The 1,252-nt window shown below is 52.4% G+C and overlaps 1 protein-coding gene across 1 annotated transcript; it reads right to left on the bottom strand.

Moving 5' to 3' along the window:
* Positions 1-319: 319 nt before the first annotated feature.
* LOC128918700 (olfactory receptor 14J1-like) lies at positions 320-889 on the bottom strand. Its single transcript, XM_054223255.1, has one exon. It carries the CDS (start codon positions 887-889, stop codon positions 320-322), a length of 570 nt encoding a protein of 189 aa, XP_054079230.1.
* Between the last annotated feature and the right edge of the window lie 363 nt (positions 890-1,252).

Here is a 1,252-nt window from a genome sequence, read left to right on the forward strand (position 1 = left end):
GAAAGATGCTTGGAAAGTCCAATACCTTGGGCTTGTTCTTAGCCCCAACTTTATTAAAGGAGAGCCCAGTCTTCAGACATCATCCTCAGGAGATCCCCTTTTATTGCAGATATGCTATTAGGGAGGTAACATGTGACACATTGTTCTTCAAGGATCAGACACAACAGGGCAAATCCTCAAGAGAAGTGCTATGAACCCAAAGAACTACCTCAAAGAATGATTATCAGAGAAAAAACAAAGGCAAAAACCTGGCCTAGAATAAACCCTTGGATCTACACAGAGAACAGGAGGCCCATTATTGTTACTGCCTCAGGATCCATCAAATGAGTTTCCTCAGGGCATCCTTGAGCTCCCGGTTCCTCATGCTGTAGATGAGGGGGTTCACTGCTGGAGGCACCACCGAGTACACAACAGCCATCACCAGATCGAGGGATGGGGACAAGATGGAGGAGGGCTTCAGGTGAGCAAATACTGCAGTGCTGAGAAACAGAGAGACCACGGCCAGGTGAGGGAGGCATGTGGAAAAGGCTTTGTGTCGTCTTTGCTGCGAGGGGATCTTCAGCACAGCCCTGAAGATCTGCACATAGGACACCACAATGAAAACAAAACACGCAAAGAATAAACAGGCACTGAATAGAATAAGCCCAACTTCCCTGAGATAGTCTGCGTCTGAGCAGGAGAGCTTGAGGATCTGGGGGATTTCACAGAAGAACTGGTCTAGGGCATTGCCTTGGCAGAGGGGTATTGAAAATGTATTGGCAGTGTGGAGCAGAGCATGGAGAAAGCCACTGCCCCAGGCAGCTGCTGCCATGTGGACACAAGCTCTGCTGCCCAGGAAGGACCCATAGTGCAGGGGTTTACAGATGGCAACGTAGCGGTCGTAGGCCATGATGGTGAGAAGAACTCTGCTGCCAACAAGGTGAGAAAGAGAAAGAGCTGGGCAGCACATCCTGAGTAGGAGATGGCCCTGGTGTCCCAGAGGGAATTGGCCATGGCTTTGGGGAGAGTGGTGGAGATGCAGCCCAGGTCGAGGAGGGCGAGGTTGAGGAGGAAGAAGTAGATGGGGGTGTGGAGGCGGTGGTCACAGGCTACGGCAGTGATGATGAGGCCATTGCCCAGGAGGGCAGCCAGGTCGATGGCCAGGAAGAGCCAGAAGTGCAAGAGCTGCAGCTCCCGCGTGTCTGCGAATGCCAGCAGGAGGAAGTGGGTGATGGAGCTGCCGTCGGACATCGGATCCCTTTGTTCCCGAGGT

This window comes from Rissa tridactyla, chromosome 17 (assembly GCF_028500815.1).
Source record: "Rissa tridactyla isolate bRisTri1 chromosome 17, bRisTri1.patW.cur.20221130, whole genome shotgun sequence".
NCBI classification, from domain to species: Eukaryota; Metazoa; Chordata; class Aves; order Charadriiformes; family Laridae; genus Rissa; species Rissa tridactyla.

Excerpts from the sequence above, each read along its gene's own strand:
- LOC128918700 (XM_054223255.1), bottom strand. The coding sequence starts at position 889 with ATGGCCTACGACCGCTACGTTGCCATCTGTAAACCCCTGCACTATGGG.